The sequence below is a fragment of the Castor canadensis genome, chromosome 11, assembly GCF_047511655.1.
Source record: "Castor canadensis chromosome 11, mCasCan1.hap1v2, whole genome shotgun sequence".
NCBI classification, from domain to species: Eukaryota; Metazoa; Chordata; class Mammalia; order Rodentia; family Castoridae; genus Castor; species Castor canadensis.
This window is the reverse complement of record NC_133396.1, coordinates 139,998,773-140,017,508: the sequence shown is the minus strand read 5'-3', so window position 1 is coordinate 140,017,508 and position 18,736 is coordinate 139,998,773. Positions and strand designations below refer to the sequence as shown.

The following is an 18,736-nucleotide window of genomic DNA, read 5'->3' as shown; positions in this document are numbered from 1 at the left end:
CAAGGGTAGAATAAAAGTGAACATTTAATTCTTTTAAACACCAGATTCTTTTTTGACATTTTACACTTCATATGCCACAAAGTCAGAGATTGCAGCCAGCAAACAATGTCTTCACACTGGGGATGGCAGCTCATGGATTCATGTTATCAGTTCATGAGAACTACAGAACTCTTCTGGACTGTTCTCCAGGTACGTCTGCTCATATCCATCAGAATCAAGCCAACAGAGAACTTGGATACAGCTACGTGAAAGCCCATACACAAAACCCAGCCTGCCACTAGGCTGCAGCGACCTCCCAATGACAGAACGGTTGAGCTTCTGACCCTTAACAAATGAGCTTTGTTTAAAAAAACAAAATTAACAGCAAACACTTGGGAGCTAAGAACTTAATTTTGAAAACAGCACCAATCTTCTATCCCATTAAACAGTCGAATTTAAAACAATGACATTAAATACCACCATTGACTTTTAAAAACAAGATTTTCTGGACTTGTCTGTGACTTTGCTGATTCTGACACAATAAATGCACTTGAGCAGGCCTTGTCTCTGAGTTGCCAGCGGGCCCATTTCTACAGATAAGTGTATTTCTATGTACATACATACATTCTCGTCATGGAACCATGGAGCTAGAGCTTGAAGAAGCCACAAAAGTCATTTAGCACAATGTCCTCATTTTATAGAAAACCAAGTTCCTGAGAAGCTGGTCACATATCCACAGCCATAGGTGAGACTACTGTCAAAACTGGAATTAGAACTCAGGTTTTCTGTCCTCTGCGCGCCCACCATATCACGCGCCTCTCTCACACATCCAAATATGTATGCGACACTGGCACAGAGGAGCGCTAAGTCCTGTGTCCACCCACACACGTGCTCCCAGACGCTGGACTCACGACACAGTCCCACTAAAGCACTCCCCTGTGAACTTGGCCACTGATGATCACTGACCACAGCTTCTTCATTGATACACAATTCTCCCAGTTCCTAGAAGCTTCAATTTCTTCAAAGCAGTCCCCATCAGTTACGCCATTTTTCTCTTCCCGCTATCCCAGAAGGACAGCTACGATGACCCCAACTTTCCACCGGGGGAAAGGTGAGGCTCAGCAAAACACAGCGACTGCCCACGTTTGCACAGCTAGTGACAGGACCAGGCATGGGCCAGTTTCCTTCCTCCCAGCTCAGGCTTTTCCTCCTGGTTTTAGCAGCCCCCTCCCTGCCTCTCGGGGACCCAGAGAGGGGTCACGTGCCATAAGTATTACAGGGTATAAGACTCACTGAAGTGCTTTGGTTTCTCGAGAACAAACGCTACGTACAAGTAGCCAAGGTGCTTCCCTGGCCCCTTCTGTAGCGCTGGGACGGGGTGGGGGTGTTAAGGCCCGGGGGGTAACTTGGTATTGTCAGCACTGTTCTCAGGAAGTTTAGGAAGGGGCTGGATCCTCTTCCACTCAGGCTGATGGAAGCTGACTTCCAAGTTCACTACCACCAAATTCAAAGAAAGGGTCTTGTCCCCTCTGGCTACTTACCACAGAAACAGTGACACTCTCGACTAAGCCCTGTGCTTTGAGGACTGGCCCCTGACCCCTGCTCTCCTGACCTATCTATCCTCCCTTCTTCCCGGCCCATGACTGAGCTAACACACTTGGCTAGGGTGAGAAAAACAGAAAACAGCTAGCGAGAGACGGTCCCGCCAAGCCCACGCTTCAGCACGGAGCACAGGAGAGCGCTTCTGACCGTGATGTGTCAATAAATTCAAAACTACAGGAATGCTGTAAAACGAGGCCCTGAGCTCACCAATACACGATAGCATCTTCATCCAGTATGGCAGTGTGGGCGCTGGGTAGCAGAGCCAGGAACGAGGGCATGAGACCAAGTTTTGACGGTCATTTCTGCGTGTGAGCGCTGGGGTTTGAGTAGCACTTTCACACACCACACACGTGGACATGGGAACGGCGACTATGGGTAGCGATTACTCATCAGACGCAATGAGGGCCGGAAACTGTCCCCAGCGCCAGTCTATGTCAAATTTGAGACATCATCTCAGGTTCTGAGTAGGGCCACTCAAAAGCAGAATGTTTCAGAATGGATAAATTAGGAACGTTCAAAAACAATTTTTGAGCTAATAAGCTTAAGTTTTAGTATCTTCTCTTGATTTGTACTTCTGCTTTTAGTATCGTGAAAATAATAAATAGTCTGTAATTTAGAAATGTGTTGTTTTTGTCAGGAAGATTGCTAAGTGATATATGTAATCAATGTGTTTTGGTCCAGAGATATTTTCTGGAAGAAGAGAAATACTGTAATACAAAGAGGAACACTACATTGCTACACCTGCCTTTATCCCCCGCCCCCAAAATTAGAGCCACTTATTAACTGAATGCCAGTTTTGTTTCATTTGGTGCAGAGAAAAGTGGGCTGGGCCCACATCTCGATGTGGTGGCACTGAAGAAATCCCTAGCATCATGGAAAGCTAGGCCACATGGCCAGGGAGCGGTAGAGAGGCCCCAGAGACAGTGACAGTCTAACAGCACCCAGACCCTTCCGACTGGTCAGGGTGGGAGGTGGGCTGCCTCAAAACTGAAGCCACATTTTTGCAGATCTGCCAGGAGTGGCCCAGCAGGAAAGAATGACTACATTCACAGACTCTTCTGCTCTCAATTTTGTAATCAACTCATCTTTAGCAATGTCTTTTACAGCCTAAAATCCTTGTGGAAATAAGGACCCTAAAAAGACTTGAGCACATTGTCATTTTGGAAGGCAGAGTTACAGACCAGCAGTGGCCAATGACACCGGAAGGGTGTTGGCACTGAGTGAACTGGGCTCTTGCCAGCCCTGCCTCCTACCCCACAAAGTCAGGGCTAGGCAGCAGACTTCAAATAGAAACTTCTGTGATGACGATTTGCGGATTAACCCAAATTAACAACCAGCATTAGAATTTGAGGCAAGAGGTCTACATGGACAAGCAGGCAGAGGTGCAGCTCTTGTCCACAAGGATGGAAACCCTGACGGCAAGCACAGGTCTCAGGTGTGAACGGCCTTTTGAACCACACCCTGGATGGCATAAGTGGCTGCAATGACGTCACCTTCCTGCATGTGAGACTTCAAGTGCAAGTCACACCAAAGCGGCCTGAAGTCCCCCACACTGGGCTTCAGGGTTTTGAACCCGTCTCTAATTCAGAAGCCCCTTCCTGCACAGGGTCCTTGTTTGAGTGACCTTGTGGGTCACTAGGGGACCCACATCTGCATTTGCATCAGTCTCCTCTTTCAAAATACCTGGAGAAAACACAACAGGCGAAGTGTGATTTACAATCTGGAGATGAAAGTGAGAGAGGTGATGGCTTCCCCAGGATGTCAGGGGTGGGGATCGAAAGCCAGGATAAAGGGAAGATGGCTCCCAGGCAGCACAAAGCACCACCATCAAAGTCACTATGGATTCACTCCCGGGCAGCAGTTCTCTATTCCCGGTCTTGGATCTCAGTTTTGCTCTGATGCTAGTGCTCTGCTCTGCTCACACTGAACTATTTGGAAGGGGGGCAGGTGTCAGACAAGGAGTTATGGAAAGCTCACAAATCTAAATGTTTATTACTAAGAAATACATCTCTGCCATTTCACTCACAGATGAAGCAGAAATTCCTTCTCTCTCCCTTTGCCTTCTTGGGTTTTCTATCACCCAACCCAAAGGAGCCCTGGAATCATTTGATATTTGAACCCCAGATGAAAAGGTCCCTGGCATTGGGACGTTTTCAGGAGAGGTAGCCAGCCTGCATTCTGTGCCTTGAAAGCATCATCTGTGTTGTCGACCAATAAGCAGGACAGGGAGCAAGAAAAGCACAGCGTGAAGGGTGCAATTCTGCACACACTCTGTTCATACTTGGTAAATTAAGATGCTTGCAGCTCAAGTAGGTCAGGAAAAGAGAAGGGAAGGGACACTATCCACGCAGTTGTCCTCCTGCACCATGGCCTGTGGGACCCTGAGGGATGTTCCATGGCATGGCCTCTTGGGAAACCAGTTTGACTTGGTAAGATAACTCTGGTGTCATCCAACCTTTTCTTGTAGCACAAAATCGCTACAAGTGTTCACAAACAGGTGTTGTCAGGAGGCACTGAAGGCCACTGTCCCAGGAGACCCCACTGGCTGAGATCTAGTCTCTGTGACACGTCCCCTGGCTCTCACTCCAACAAAGGCACCAGCTCTGTCTGCAGCCTGCTAAGGGGGTCACTGTAGCACAATGGCCCCAGGGCTAGGGAGTCTGTGGCAGGGACAAATCCAAGCTCACAGGTCACAAATCAAATTAATTTGTTCCCAACAGAAAACAAGGCGTACTCACCTTTGAAAATCCTCCAAATCAAAACTAAGTGGCCTATTTCAAATCAGGAACCAAAAGGGATCACAAATGGCAAACAGACTAACTCAAAGGATCGACTTCCCCTTGGTCCAGAATCTTCCAAGAACATTGCTGTCGAAGAAGTCTAAGCTTCCTTAATAGCTCTGGGCGGAGGTGGGCAGAGAGCCACAGGCAGGGAGAGGGTGAGCTGGACAGGTCCTGCTTCCCACAGCCACGCCCTTGCTAAACTTGCAGGAGACAGAGGAGAAAGAATCCATTCCAGAGAGGCCTCTTGTCATAGTCCGCCCATCCTATTGGCAGAGTTGACCCTATCTCGTGTGGCACCTTTCCCATACAGAATGCAACCTGAGCAGCTGGCTTTTGGTCCATGGGGCTGATTGCCAAAGCCAGTGAGCTAGTGAGCCATCTGTGCCCTGTTCTGAGCACAAGATTGGGCACCCTGGCACTGACAAGCCTCGGTTCCTGTGTATTGGTCATATTGGCTGTGTGGCCGCTGTGTCCAGAAGGATGACCAAGAAATAATGCAATGGTTCCTTTTCCTTGGGGAGCGTGTGGGCCTCCTTTTCCTGAGGAGTTGGCTAGTGGGGCCAGCCTTGTCTGGAGAGGCTAAGGAAGGTTGCTTCACGTAGGGAAAGGTGGCAGTCCTGTGTGTGCACTCCTGAACCCACGCATGGGTGGGCCACTTGTGGAGGCCTTCAGAGAGAGGATGCCTGGTCTCCCCGTGATGCTCTGCTGTCCCCGAGGCTCCAGGATGTTATCAAGCAATGTCCTGGGCTGCTGTGTGCCTTGGTTTCTGTCCCCAACACGGGTATGGTAATCCTGAAGGGAACATGCAATTTGGGAATTGTAAGATAAGACCTGGATATCCAGGGTCACAGGATCTAGGGAGGAGAAGTTGAGAGAAGAAGCATGTCGCCAGGTAATATGGAGGCATTGGGACACAGGACAGGTAGAGCTAAACTCTTGCTTCTGGGCAGTAGAAAAGCTGTGTAGCCCCCCTCTCTGCCTCCTCCTTGCTCTAAACCAGTAGTGCTGGCATTTCTGAGCACATGCAAGCCTAAGGTCACTGCACTGACAGCCTCACCCTACTTCAATAGTATCACAAAACAGGAAAGATAAAAGAAAAAAAAATGAGTATGGTTCTGTTGAATCGGTGCAAGCTTTGAATCCAGAGTCTTTGGAATAGAATAAGAATTTGTTTTGAGGGCTGTGAAAACCCTGGGGTGGAGAAAGAGTACACATGGAACAAATAGCCCACCTACAAGGAGAAGGCGGGCCCAGGTCTCATGGGATCGCTTTTCCATAAAGATAAGCCCAGCTCTTTTCCAGTCACAGAACCTCACGTCCCCCTGGCCTGCCGCCACCATGCTGCTTGTGGGAAGTGCTGCCTTCCAAGCCTCTGGAAACACACGGGTCCTCGTGCTGGGGAAGTCTCTACCTCCTGTGTGAATGGCCTCACCAGAAGAACCATACAAGACAGCTGACATTTATTCATATGCAATACTGGTTAGGAAATATCGCTACAAACACACCTTACTTAGAAACATCCAATCAGAAAGAGGATAAAACACCAAGAGAAAACGAGCCGTAAATACATTGCAAAAATGTGTTGGATTTTCGTTTTTGTTGGTTTTGTTGTCTTTTTTATCCTGACTAGCACCATCTGTACACAAGAAAGTTAAGAACAAAAACGTTTGGATAGTCGTAAAGATTTGCAAGGCACTTGATCCATCACTCTGGGTCGTCTTGTTGGTGTTTTGTTTTGCTTTCAACGCCACATCCAGCGCCCCCTCCCCTCCTCACAAATGCAGGCAAGAGCGAGGTCTCTCTGCTAGCAGTTCTTATGTACAAGCGAGTTCTTGGAAGTTCCTCAACGTGCCCTCCAGTCTCGCAGGCTTCTACGTCCTAGGCTTCCCATCACCGTCTCCGTCCATGTGGTTTGTTGTCTGCACCTTCCCTACAGAAAAACAGAAAAATCGCCTTCCTCTCCTCACTCACTCCAGACTTGCCACCAACCTTCATCCTCATCCTACAGTCTCTGAGTGCCGCCAGCATGGAGGGCCTGGGGAGGGCGGTGTCTCTCTGAAGTCCTGAGAGCGAGGGGACCCGCCAGGCCAGGCCCGGCCTCCTTACCGGCGCCTGGAGGTGACGTCGAAGCAGGTGACCATCATGAGGTGGGCCTTGCAGAAGTTGACGCGGCTCTCCAGGCGCTCTGTCACACACTCGAGCGCCTCCAGGTACTCCAGGGAGTCCAGCTCCAGAACCTGCTCCAAGTCAACTGCAACAGAAGGGCGGGGAGGGACACTCAGCCACCGCAAGAACGTCTCCTTAGGCCACCGGTCCAAGGTCACTGTCTTAGGTGGCCTGGCCATTCCCTCCTCTCTGGTCCTGGTTCCATTCCTGATGTTCAGCTTCCTAACATCTAGACAATTCTGAGGATGAGCCCCCATCACAGGTTTGGGAAAGACTGCGTACCACTCCGTAGTTAACTGTGACATCACAGCTGGGGCGTGAAAAGCCCTCCCTTTTGGGGATCTCACTTGAGTGACATGGGTACCTCTTCCCTCACTATTCCTTCAGGCACCATATGTAGCTGCCCCTCAGGACTGGAGTCCTGACCCTGCCTCCAGGCACTTCCTCAGGTGGTCTCCATGCTCATTGGTCAATTGGGAAATCTGATGATATACAAGGTCAAAGTTAACAGCTAAGGTTCCCTAAGCTCCGAAGGCAAGCTGAGGCTTAGGTCCAGGATGTCTTGCTTTCACAACATGACAGTTCAGAGGGCCAGGTATCTGGCTGGTGTCAACTTTCCCTGGCCCCAGGTCCCCTCCTTGGTTCCACGGTAGTTGGGCAGAGGGGTCCCACATGGGGAGGAGATGGGAGCCCAGGCTGGTGACACACGTGTGATTCCCAGTCGGGCCACACTAGCTCTGTGACCTTCGGCTCTGCCGGCACCGTTTCCTTAAAGGTGACACAAGTGTAATTAATTTCCACGCTGCCTATCCGTCTGTGTGAGTGACCGACAAGAATAAGATAAAAAATGAGAGCAATGATGTGCGCCTGGCTTGAGAACCAGCACGCTACAGGAATATCCCAGGACTGTGATGGAAATGGGCATCTTTCTGTGGGGCGTCGCCTGGGATCCAGGCAGCGGGGGGCCTTGTTCACGGTTACACTAGCAAGGACTACAGCTAGAAGGGGAGCCAGGGCTCCTGAACCCCATTAAAAACAAAACCCCACTGTACATGACAGGCCCATTACCGGACCACTTCAAAGGGAGAGCAGAACGAATGAAAGATTAAAATGGATCCAGCTCATCTGCTTCTGTGCCAGTGCCCTGCCTGGTACCACAGAGAAGCACGCAGCCCCCCTGACATTTTTCTTATGTTTAATTCATCTTAAAGAAACAATGTGTGTCCCCTTTGGCACAGACTCTGTACATTCACTCTCTTTCTCGACATCAAAACTCACTGAGGGACATATGAAAAGGTGAGAGGAGGGAGATGCCAGCACCTAAAACACACGTTCACTGGCGTTTTCCTTCCTAGGAGGGGCTTTATAAAATGATTATTTTAAAGCTGCCTTGGGCAAAAACAGCTCTTGAAAAAGAAACCTGTGATGACAAAGGCAAAACTGAAGGAGCCGCCTAACGAGGACCCCTGGGATCTGATGTGCTCAGGGTTCACGGAGGAACGGGAGGGGCGTCCACAGAGGGGAGAGAGAGAAGCATGAGGCTCTGTGTTCAAGGTCATGTATAAGCCACTGTCCTCGCTCCGGTCTTCTTGGTCCTGTTTCTACCTTAGATGAAAAGGAGTGCATGTCTTTGCCCAAATCTCTCATGTAGGATCAACAGTGTGTCATACAACAGACGCTGAGGGAGTGTCTCCGGTCAGGAACATCCAGTTGGTTGAGCTGGGGATGACCGGCTAGTGCAGACCATCCTGTGACAAAGGCACTGCTACTTCCCCTTTTACAGTATGGAAGTCAAGACTCGGAGAGTTACGTCTTACCCAGGCCATACAGCTAGCACGTGGGAAAGCCAGCGTCTGAAACCGGACTATAGGACCGTGGGCATAGCCAGCCATGAAGCTGCAACTCAAAACTGTAGGATGCCTGGTGTTGTCTGGTGATGGTCACATGAGCCCATCGAGGTGTGAGGGGCTGTTACACCTCACTCCCATGGAACAGGTAGCACCCTATGGTCATGGTGGAGCACAGCTGAGAGGCTGGAGAACCCTGGCACCTCCTTGTTCACCCAGCGTCAGTTCATCAATTCTTCTAAACCAACTTCTTTGGGACACAAATCTAAGCTTCCTAGCCCAGACTCCACCTGCGGGCTCGGCCTATGGGGAGTGTGGGGGAGAGGGTGACATGCAGAGGAGGGGTCAAGAGAAGGGGCCCTGGCGGCTGAGGGCTGGAGGGACCTGTTGGATAGAAAGGGGAGGCTAATCTATTTTACCCAGTGACTAAGTCTCCCAGCATTGGTTCCCATCTCTATGTCATAGTTGGGACCAGATTTAACTTTTATTTTGCAGTAAATGGAAGAACAAATCAACCAATAAAAGACGACTGAGTCAGTCGCCTCTCAAAGAGAGCGAGATTGTTCTGGATCATGATTACAGGTCATGGCCACCCCAGGCTGTCTATCAAATAGAAAGAATGCTGAGGTGCTCCTTGTGCTTGCTGTGAAGCTGTTGGGGGGTTCCCCACCTATTCTATCAAGAGCTCTGAGCTCTGTGACGCGGGACACTGGTGGCTCACACCTGTAATCCCAGCTCCTTGGGAGGATCATGATTCAAAGCTATCCCTGGCAAATAGCTTGTGAACTCTATCTTAAAAATAACCAGAATAAAATGGGCTGGAGGTGTGGCTAAAGTGGTAGAGCACCTGCTTTGCAAGCATGGAGCCCCAAGTTCAAACCCTAGTCCCCCCCCCCCAAAAAAAAAGAGCACTGTAAGTTCTCATTGATTTCAGGCTTGATAAGCAGTGTGGGCATGGGGAGAGGTTTGCACTGTTGCCTTCAGGTCAGGTGAGCTTCTGTCTCGTGCAGGGATAAAAAAATTGCAAGAGTGACACTCACTTCCCTTTGCTGCCCTGGCCCCTCGCTGCTCCCGGGAGCAGGATCACTGCTCAGGGAGACCCCTGCACCCCACCTGCCCTCACATGCCCATGGTCAGTGTGGATGTCCCCCCTGGTGCACCAGGGACCCTGGCAGCTGTGGGTGGGGGGGCACAGGCCTTACATTCACGGAGCCACTTGTTGGGGTCCAGCATCAGGTACTGCTTGGTGGTCTCCAGCTCCTTCATCAGCCACTCATACTTGGCTCGGACCTCAGCGATCCTCTGCTGCCGGTGCTCCAGGATTTTCAGTTTTGCATTGAAGCACGTGAGCTCCTGTGCAAAGAAAGGGACAATTCCAGCCTCAGCAGACCAGACGACCCAGTCCCAGGGGACACCACTGCAGGACATTTTAAATCTAGAAAGCAGGCGGCTGTCCCAGCTGCACAGGTGCTGGTCTGCACTGATGGGTACACCCCGGGGACTAATAGCCAGGAAAGCCCCCAGCCCACGAGGCCCCCCATGTAGGAAGCACCAGGAAGACATTTCAGAGAGAGAGGCCCAAAGCTCTCTCCAAAGTCGCTGTGCAAGACAGGTCTGCATACCCCTAATCAGAAGCCATAAGTGCCCCCAGGGAGTCTCCACGCTCAGGGTGGGACCCCTGGGGAACTGCCATCTTGGGGAGGGAAGGTGGGTGGCCTCACCTTGCTGCTGCCTGCTCTTCGCCGCTGCAGGCGCTCCACATCATCGATTTCATAGACTTTAATCTCAAAAGGTTCCCCAAGGCCCCGCGGGGCACCCCGCAGGGGGCCATCCACCCAGCGGACCCCAGTGCTGGCGCTGGGCTTTCTCACAGGGGAGGAGGTATCGAGGGACAGTGCTGGGATGAGCCTCCGTCTCTGAGAACCTAAGGTGGAGAGGAAGTCAGAATTGCTTCGTAAACTTCTGCACCGGAGGTGATAGGCACTGCGTGGAACTTCCACCCCTGCCCCGATGTTCACTCCCCTAAACCAGCCCTTGGCTTCTCTCTGGGGCTGAACAAAGTCCCCATTAGCCTTTAGGGCCACCTCCCAGTTCCCACCAGTGACGGGTGCACTGCCATCTAAATAAGTAAGAGCCTGGAACGGTGAGCCACTCATGGATTTGTGGGCAGTAGGAGGTTTTCGCTCTAGGGAAAACATGGCCTGGTGTTTGGGACGGTGCTTGTAGGAGTTCCTGAAAATGGTTTATTTGCTGTAACAACAGCACGGTAAGCACCGACTATGTGCCAGGCACATGCTTCACACACTGATAGTCTGCTAGCTGCCCCCCACATCTGTCTTCCTTTTCTCTTTTTTCCTGCTCTCTTTGAGGTGCTGGGGGTGGAACCCAGGGCCTCCCACAGCCATGTGAGTGCCGTGCCCCGGAGCATGGTGGCCTGCGGGAGATGTGGTGCTCACGCGTGATGCCTTAACTTTTGACCAACAGGACATAAGTACAGGTGGGACAGACAACTGCCAGAGTCTTCAAAGGGTGGTGTCATCTCTTCCTTTCTCCCTTTTCTGGATGAAACACGGGACCGATGGCTGTTCCATGAGGTGACAACATAAACAATGGAAAAGCAAGAGGGGAACCTGGATGCCCGGCACCCTGGAGACTAAGTGAACTAAATCTGTCCACTCTTTTGTGGCCTTTTTGTCACAGACAAGCCCAATCCTAGCTAATGTATATATGGATCTCATTTCACTTCCACAGAAGTGGAAACTGAGGCAGAAGAATGGTAAATAGTTTGCCCAAGGTCTCAGTATTCCTTGTTGAGTAAAAATCTGCCTTCTACATTTTCCACAGAAAAAGACAAAAAAAATCAGATAACAAATGATTTCCACAAAGGATCCATTCCATTGGATCCTGAATGTCCCCCAAAGGCCATGTGTTGAAGGCTTGTTCCCCAGCCTGAGGCATGTTGGGAAGTGGTGGAACCTTTAGGAGGTGGGGTCCAGTGGGAGGAAGTGAGGTCACTGGGGGTGTGGCCTTGAAGGGGACAGTGGGATCCCAGTCCCTCCTTTTCCTCTCTTTGCTTCCCAGCTACCATGAGGTGAGCAGCTTGCTCCTCCATCTGCTCCCCACCATGATGGTCTGCCTCCTAGGCTCAAAGGGACAGGGCCAATCAACCATGGACTTAAACGTCTGGAGCTGTGAGCCCAAATCAGTCTTTTCTCCTTTTTAGTTGTTTATTTCAGGTATTTTGCCACGGTGACATAAAGCTAACATAGATGCATTGGGACTAATTCCACAGAGTCTGGCACAAAACAGATGTACACTGAAGACAAAATTCCTTTTTGATCGTCTGTCTTCAAGGCACTGAATCTCTCTGGGGTAATGTAAGGCACGCAGCAGTGACTTGGGGATGGCTCAGCGATGACAAGCTGTGTGCCCTTAGTGACAGGTCCCTGAAAAAGACTACACCAAGCAATTGTCACAGGATTGGCAGGGCTTAAAGGCCCCAGTGATCACACCACTTTTGTGGTGACTTGTGGAATGAGTGAGTGAAGCCGTGCCTGGTCTTCTGAACACAGGGCCTGATATTTTCATCATGTTTGAAATGGAATTGACCTCTTGCTTTGGGCAGCTACGGTTTGTGTCACTCATTCTGGCCCCTCTGCCTTGGGGCCATGTTATATCTTCAGACCTGGCTCCTTGGAAGGGATGCTGGAGGCTGTTAAAGGCTAGGCTGTGCCACTGGGTGTCCCTTTGGAGGGGACCAGGCACACAGGATGCTTGCTTTCTCCTGGGTGGGAGGGAGGCTGACATCATCCCAACAGATGTGTCTGGACGATGAAGGAATCTACCGTAGCTCTGATGGATTTGTGGTCCCTCCTGAGGTGACTGAAGAAGGTGGAGTCACCTGAAGCCTTTGCTAGCTGCACTTAGGGAAGAACAAATAAAGAGCCCCATCCAAAGTTGTACTGAATTAAAAAAAATGAGGACAAAATGAAACTTACAAAATACTGGTAAAAGAAAGTAAAGAGGACACATGAAAGATGGAGACCCATCTATGGTGATGGATGAGAAGAACAGATCCTCTTAAATATCCATCCTACCCAAAGCGATCTACAGATTTAATGCAATCCCTGTCAAAGTCCCAGTGACATTCTTCATGAAACTAGAAGAAATAATCCTAACATTCATTCGGGAACACGAAAGACCCGAAGAGTAAGTGCAATGATGAGCACAAAGAATAAGCTGCAGACATCGCCATACCTGATTTTCAAGACACTCCTCAGATCCAGACACAAAAACAGCACAGCAGTGGCACAAAAACACACAGGGACCAATGGGATGGAAGCGAGGACCCAGAAACAAATCACACAGCTACAGACAGCTGGTTCTCAATAAAGGTGCCAAAAACATTCAGCCTCTCCATTAAACAGTGCTGGGAAAACTGGGGGTCTACTTTCAGAAGACTGAAACCTGACTGCTATCTCTCACGTGGCACAAAAATCAACTCAAAATGGATCAAAGATCTTATTGTAAGACCTGAAACTTTGAAACTACTAGAGGAAAACACAGGGGAAGACTTCTTCAAGATATTGCTACTACACACTTTCTGGATAGGACCCCAAAAGCATAGGAAACAAAATCAAAAATTAAGAAATGGGATTACATCAAACCAAAAAACTTTTGTACATGAAAGAAATAACAGAGTGAAGAAACAGCCTACAAAACGTGAGAGTTTATCTGCCTAGAGCCAGTCATCTGACAGGATTAATTCCAGAATAAATAGAAGACAAAAAATGTAATCCAATTAAAAACAGGCAAGTGAACTGAATACACTTCCCAAAGGAAAAAATATAACTGATCAACAAATATACGAAAAGGTACTATCATCAGTCAACAAAACCGCAAGGAGATAACCCAGGTAGAATGGCTACTCTGAAAACCATGGTAAATCCTGGTGAGGAGGTCCCAGACACTGTTGGTGGTAATGGAAATTAGTGTAGTCTTCATAGAGAAAAATGTGAGGTACCTCAAAAAAAAAAAAAAAAAAAAACCAAAACTAACATAGATCCACCAGAAGACTCAGCTACCCCACTTCTATGTGTATAGGAAAGGAAATGACATCAGCAAAGAGCCACCTGCACGCCCATGTTTACTGTGGCACTATTCCCAACAGCTAAGCTATGGTGCCCACAACAGGTGAACAGGCAAAGTGAGGTGCAGGTATACACGGGAGTGTCACTCAGCTGCAAAGAAGACAGAGGTCCTGTCATATGCAGCAAAATGGATGGGACTGGAGAACATTCTGTTAAGTGAAATAAGCCAGACACAAAAAGAGAAGTGCCATGTTTGCTCTTTTAGGTGGAAGCTGAAACAAAGTGGACCCGAAGGTGGACTAGCAATCACGAGAAGCTGGAAAGGGAGTGTGTGGGGAGGGGCTGCATGGGAAAGGGAGGCTGGATTTATCAGCAAATGCTGCAGATTTCACACAGATCCCCATCAGCACAGCCAACTAATGCACATCATTGTTTAAAATGGGAAAAAGAAAGAGAGCTTGCAGCAGGGTGGTCCTGAGAGTCTGAAGGCTGCGTGGCCTGGAGGTACCTGTGTGTCAGCAGACTTGAGGAGCTGGAGGTGCTGATCCCTGCACCCCAACCGTGAGGCCTCAGAGAGGTGCAGATGGTGTCCTCACCTCCCTCCAACCTCCTGCCTCCTCCCCTAACTCCAGCAGCGTCCTTCTGTTGAGTCCTGAGCCGCTGGCCTGCTCAGCCCGGTGGCTCTTCCAAAAGGAGAGAAAGTATTCTGTTCTCCAATGTTACGAGATCCGGAGGACGGCTAGGGAAAGCTTTGAGTACCATGACTTCAGAGAGAAAGTCAGAACTCAATTCAGAAGAAGGTGCCAAGGCATGGCTCCTTCCTTACCACCCACCCCTTCCCTACTGTAGGAAGTCGGCTGAGAGGTTGTCAAGAGACAGCTGAGTGACTGTCAGGATGGAACTGGTTCTCTCTATAGAGCATCCTCTGCACTAAGTGGCCTTACCTTCACATCAGACTGCATTTCTCAGATTCTGGATCTTTACCTTGTGTGCACACACATACACAGACACACACAGACACACAAAGATACACTCAGACACACACACAGAGATATACATACTCAGAAATATTCACAGACACACACACAGATACACACACACATAAACACAGTCTCACACGCAGACACATACACACACATACACTCATACCCAAAGACACACAGACACATACAGTCACACACACACTCAGAGACACTCACACAGACATGTACAGTCACACATTCAGACACACACACAGACTCATACAGTATCACACACACACTCGGACACAGAGATACACAGACACACACAGACACACCATCACATACACACTTAGACACACTCACAGAGATATACACACATCCTCAGAAATATTCACAGACAGACACACACACACTCAGACACACTCACAGAGACCCTCACGTACATGGACATGCACAGACTCACACACACACTCAGACACACACACTCACAATACATTCAGACAGGTGCACACTCACACACACACAGACGTGCAGATTCACACGCACACTCACAATACACTCAGACTCACACACACACACTCACAATCATACACAGTTCCAACAAGGCGCAGGCACTGCTCAATGAGACTAGGAAGCATCGACCCTGGGGCAAAGCGAATGTCAGACTCCTGAGAGTTCAAGGCCTTCACGACAGGAATGAATCGCAGAGTGCTTCCTGAAAAACATGGCAGAGCAGCTGGGCACAGTGGCTCACGCCTGTGATCCTAGCTGCTTGGAAGGCTAAGATCAGGAGATTGGGATTCTAGGCCAGACTGAACGTTAGGGAGACTCCATCGCAACCAACAGCTGGGCTGCCATCTCAGTGACTGTGGGAAGCCTAACATGGCAAAATCATGGTCCAGAGTAGCCTGGGCAAAAAGCAAGACCTTATCTCCAAAATAACCAGAGCGAAATGGGTTGGACGCCTGGCTCAAACAGTACAGCACCTGCCTGACAAGAGCAGGCTCTGAGTTCAAACCACAGTTCTGCAAAAACCCAAAAACCAAAAAGTGTGGCAGATCAACCTAGCTGACCGAGCGAGCCACCTTGCCACTGTGTGCCTTGGCTCCAGCCCTGAGGAAAAGGACACCCAGAAGCATCTTCAGGTGCCAGTGGTGAGCAGCGGGATGAGCGCTGCTGGTGGCAGAGGTGCAGTTCTGCCTGGCAAAGGGGGAAGAGAAGCAGGGAGTGTCTAAGGCGAAGACCTGGCCACCTGGGCAGCTTTCACTCTTCTAACGTGCAAAGGCCCCGGAAGTGGTTCCCATCACATCTTTTCTCTGGGTTTGATGAAAGCGAACTCAGGCCACGGAGAGGGTACAGGTCCTTTTCACTGCTGATGAAGCAGGAGCTCTCCCCTCTAAAACGGGAGTCAGTAATGGAATGTGTGAGGGGTCTCTTGGCTCAGATGAGTCACGCTGGGTGCCCTGAAGCAGGGTCAGGCATTTCCAAGGTGGAAGTTTGTGAACAAAATAGAGGAGAAGCTGAGAGAGTGATGGGATGGGAGGGTGTGTTAGTTCTCTCCCGCTGTGTAACAAACAGCCCCCAGTCCCAGGAGTGGGAATAACAGTTAGCTCACACAGTCCTGTGGATCAGGAATCTGGGAGAAGCCTGGCTGGGTGGTTCTGCTGGCTGATTGCACATGATCAATGGCGAAGTGTCTGGAACGAGGAGCACCCTCTGTCTCTTGTAGTACCCACGCAAGGGTGCCTGTGAGAGGGGAGCAGAGACCAGCCTGCTGGGGATGGAAGAGTACACAGGTCTGAACGGAGAGTTCACCTCAGTGGACACAACAGCTCACCAGCAATGCCCCAAAGATGTCCAGTTCCCAGTGCCTCCTTGCATCCCGTCCTCAGAACTTCCTCGCCACCCTGCCCCTTTCCCTCAGGGAGTGAGGGCCCCTAATGCTGAGTCAGCTCCAGCTCTGGGCTGCGAACACTCCTGCACGTTCATGAGCAGGTGATTCAGGTGTGTGTGAAGTTTTCAATTTGCTTCCCGTGCATCAACTCCACGAAGGAACTCCAGCCACTGAACGGAGGAGCCTCCCTCCCTGTCCTGTCCTGTCTCCCTCCAGAGGCATACTGAGCCTCACAGAGGTGATAATGGGGACAGCCCCTGGGGTCTGGGGTGGAGAGAGTGTGGTCAGCCTGGAGGAGTGGAGCGTCATGGCCTGAAGGATGTTGACATGGCACAGACAGTGCCCTCCATTGCTCACAAGGGTAAAGCAGTGAAGCCCCTTGTGCCCTGGCATCCTGGGAGATGCCTATGGGTGGTCCTCATGTAAATAGGATTGCTTTTCTTCATGGTCTGCCATCTCTGCCTTGCCAGCAGGCGAGTTCAGGTTTTAAGGAGCCCAGTCTCTGCCACTGACACATCTTCCATATCAGCCTCAAGAAGCTGGGGACAGGAGAAGCTCCCCAGCCCAGCAGGAGTCACGTGGCACCCACTGTATTCCACCTGCTGACCTGAGAACCAGCCTCCTTTGACACAGGAGGTCAGGATCCTCTTCTGCCCGGCCACTCTCTCATCAGCCCAGCACACAGTCAGAGCATGTAGAAATTCAGTGTGCAAAAACACACTTGGGCTGAAAACCACCAGCATAATTTTGCCGTATGAGATAGCCTAGGTTTGGCCTGAGAAAGTCAACCCAGGCACTTTAATGAAACTTCTAACCAGAGCCATTCCACTAAGCACAGGCTGAGCCCCCAGCCTCTCCCCTCCTGGGCAGGGCCATAGGCAGCCTGTTGAGAAGGTTAGAGGGGCCCCTGGCCTGTCACCATCCACTCTGCCATGTGCAGTGCTCATGGCCCAGGTTTGAGGTCTGAGTCCAACACAAGTGTCCACCTTGTCCACTAGGTCAAATGTTGGGAGTCAGGGTATTTAGAGTCTGGGCCTCACGCACTACCCGGGGAACATACTTCTGTCCTTTTCCAAACTCCTGCCCCCATCACCTGCCAGCAGGAGCGTTCAGTTCCCCTCCATCACAAGCTGCTCATAGCTGAGCACTGGGACCCGGTACAGAAGGCTCCAGCATGGCAGGGAGCTTCAGACTCAGGGAGAACAAGGAAGTAGACCAACACACATGGTTTTACTGACTCACAGGAAGCCAGCGCCATGTCTCCCAGGGAGTGAGGGCAGTGCCTGTTGGAAGCTTTAACGAAGTCACAATTCGCAGGGTGAGATGGAAGCCGACGCCCTCCTTGGAGTAGCATCTGGGCTGCCCCCACACTTGCTGAGATTGTGAGCCCTGAACCCAGGATGATGGCATCACCAGGGACCTGCTCTGAGGAGCTTCCGTGGTGATCTTGGGACTTAATTTCTTTCCTTTTCCTCCAAACAATAGAGTCAAAAGAATTCTCTCATTCTGAACCTCTCTCATCTGTCTCTTAGAAACACTGAAAATCTTAAATCTGCCAGCAAGCAGCTCACCTTCCTTGGGTTTCCACTGAGCCCATAACCACTGCATTTTTTGAATTCATTAAAGCAAAGCCAGGATGCACACCTGACAGCCAAATGAGCAGCTGAGAAAACCATAGCACTCTGCTCTGGTGAGGAGCAATTAGTCACAGATATCTGTGCTGCACTGTGACCTGAACCTGGTATGCTGGGGCTCAGTTCACTGCAGGTGGCAAATCACAGCTCACAGAACAGCCCATCAGTCAGTGATGTTTACTTGGCAAAGGAAATGGTAGATGAGACTCAACATCTCAAGCGCTTATCACCAACAGAATATACAGAAAAGAAACAGGAGCCTAGTTTCTAGACTACACTGCAGCCCATGGATCAATCAACCAACAGAAGAATCGGTCAGTAGTAAACAGTGGTGACCCACCCCACTAAAGTCAAGTGCAAAGAGGGCCTTGCAGAAGCTCGTGGCCAGGCAGGTGCAGGCCTGGGAGTATCTCAGAACCAACATAAGTCCCCAGTGGTGGCTTTCAGGCACACATACCCTCACCCATGAACTTTCCAGATGCCAGGTCACAGCAGGACCAGGAGGCCCTGCAGCCCAAGTCACTTATGTAATTGTCAGACTTCCAGCCAGCCCACGAGAAGGAAAGCAGGAGAAGCAGCCAAGGGGTAGGCCATCATGGTTAGGGTGCAACACAAGGGACCAGAGGAAGAAGTCATGGCGGCCCTGGGGAGAGGAGCGTGTGATTCAAGAGAGATGTGGTGGTAGGAGGATTGGGGGCTCAGCTGTGGTGACCATGGCGCACACATGGCATACCGTGATTGGGCATCCTCTTAGCAACGGCCATGCCTCGTGGCCAGCA

The 18,736-nt window shown here is 50.4% G+C and overlaps 1 protein-coding gene across 3 annotated transcripts in view; it reads right to left on the bottom strand.

Annotated features, from left to right (window-relative positions):
* Window positions 1-6: 6 nt before the first annotated feature.
* The window catches only part of Kif26b (kinesin family member 26B), a 402,766-nt gene continuing 384,036 nt past the window's right edge, over window positions 7-18,736 (bottom strand). For 2 of the 3 annotated variants that reach the window (XM_074048798.1, XM_074048800.1), the window contains 4 exons: window positions 10,099-10,301; window positions 9,580-9,730; window positions 6,471-6,615; window positions 7-6,294 (listed from right to left, as the gene is read on the bottom strand). In XM_074048798.1, the coding sequence (XP_073904899.1) occupies window positions 6,255-6,294; window positions 6,471-6,615; window positions 9,580-9,730; window positions 10,099-10,301 (539 nt within the window). In that variant the 3' untranslated portion in view covers window positions 7-6,254. Of the gene's footprint in view, window positions 6,616-9,579; window positions 9,731-10,098; window positions 10,302-18,736 lie in introns of all 3 variants that reach the window. The other variant, XM_074048799.1, reaches the window with a different exon arrangement.